Source organism: Tupaia chinensis, unplaced genomic scaffold (genome assembly GCF_000334495.1).
Source record: "Tupaia chinensis unplaced genomic scaffold, TupChi_1.0 Scaffold144123_1, whole genome shotgun sequence".
Lineage (NCBI taxonomy): Eukaryota > Metazoa > Chordata > Mammalia > Scandentia > Tupaiidae > Tupaia > Tupaia belangeri.
In genome coordinates, this window is record NW_006203978.1 from 34,297 (window position 1) to 35,516 (window position 1,220).

General features: G+C 56.2%; 1 protein-coding gene across 1 annotated transcript in view; it reads right to left on the reverse strand.

Annotated features, from left to right (window-relative positions):
* Positions 1–1,220, reverse strand: part of SUV39H1 (SUV39H1 histone lysine methyltransferase) — a 14,667-nt gene that overhangs the window by 2,140 nt on the left and 11,307 nt on the right. Inside the window, exons 3-4 of the mRNA XM_014583167.2 lie at positions 531–677; positions 297–426 (exon numbers count right to left, since the gene is read on the reverse strand). Of these exons, the coding sequence (XP_014438653.1) occupies positions 297–426; positions 531–677 (277 nt within the window). The remainder of the gene's footprint in view (positions 1–296; positions 427–530; positions 678–1,220) is intronic.

The window sequence follows — 1,220 nt, forward strand, 5'->3', positions numbered from 1 at the left end:
GGGGGGAATTTCACTCAAGACAGGAATTAGGAGAGTATCTTAACTCTCCAGACAAATATCCTTCCCCAGGAGCCCTGGGAGATGTTAAGCATCTTGGGGTTGGGAATGAGGGGACTGGAGCCCTCCCCCAAAGGCTAGGTAGGGGTCTGGGAGTCTAGGTGGGACACTGGGAGTCAGGAAGACCATCTTAAAGCTCCAGCTAAAGAATTTCTCTTAATGGCTGGGATACATTGGGGAAGGGTCCTTGTGTCCCACATCACTGTGTATCCCTGCTCCCAGTCCCCTGCCAACCCTACCTTGCATGTTGTAATCAAAGGTGAGCTCCTCGCCTGCCCGGATGGTTCTTGTGGCAAAGAAAGCAATGCGGGGAAGCCGCTCATCGAGGTTGTCTATGAAGACGTTGTACACCTGTAGGTTAGGGTCACACTGGGCGAGAAAGAACAGTGGGAATGTGAGAAGGACCCAGTCTGCCCTGCCTGCCCACCTGCCCGCCTGCCCGCCTTCCCGCCTGCCCGCCTGCCAGCACCCACACTGTGGTTGACGAAGGGGGAAATGTTGCCATAGTAGGCGGCATCCACGGTATACACGTCCTCTACATAGTCCAGGTCGAAGAGGTAGGTGGCACCCTGGCGGTCGTAGCCCTGGCCGCGCCGCTCTGCCTCCTCTGAGGTAATGATCTGTGAAAGGGTCAAGGAGGTAGAGAGGTTGGCCAAGAAGGTTCAGAAAAGCAGCACTGATCCTGGCCCCTGGCCTGGCCCTGGGAGAAGAAGCCCCCTGGCCTTGGACACAAAGTGCAAAGAGTCTGTCAGTCTTTCTCTGGGGGCTGGGTCTCAGCACCCTCCCCCCACCACCCGGAGGATTCTGGCTGGCATGAGGGGTCTCAGTGGTGGGCAGAGATTAGTCACAAGGTCCATGGAGAAGAAAAGAAACCAGGCACTCCTCCTGATACCCAGAAAGAACTGCCTGATACCCAGCAAGAACTTCTTGCACCTCTTGTGCAAGAAGGGGAGGGAAGAGAACCAGCAGTTAGTGTAATGGCTATGTCTCTGGATTCCCACGTAGTCGACCGCTGTTCGTGTCCCGGACTCGGTGGCTTAAAACCCACGCTGGGCGCGTGTGCGTGCGTGCCCAAGATCCTGAGAGGAGAATGGAGGAGAAGGGATTGCAGCGTGACCATCCCCCCTGGGGGGTGATTTCTCACTTTGTGTCTCTATGTCTCT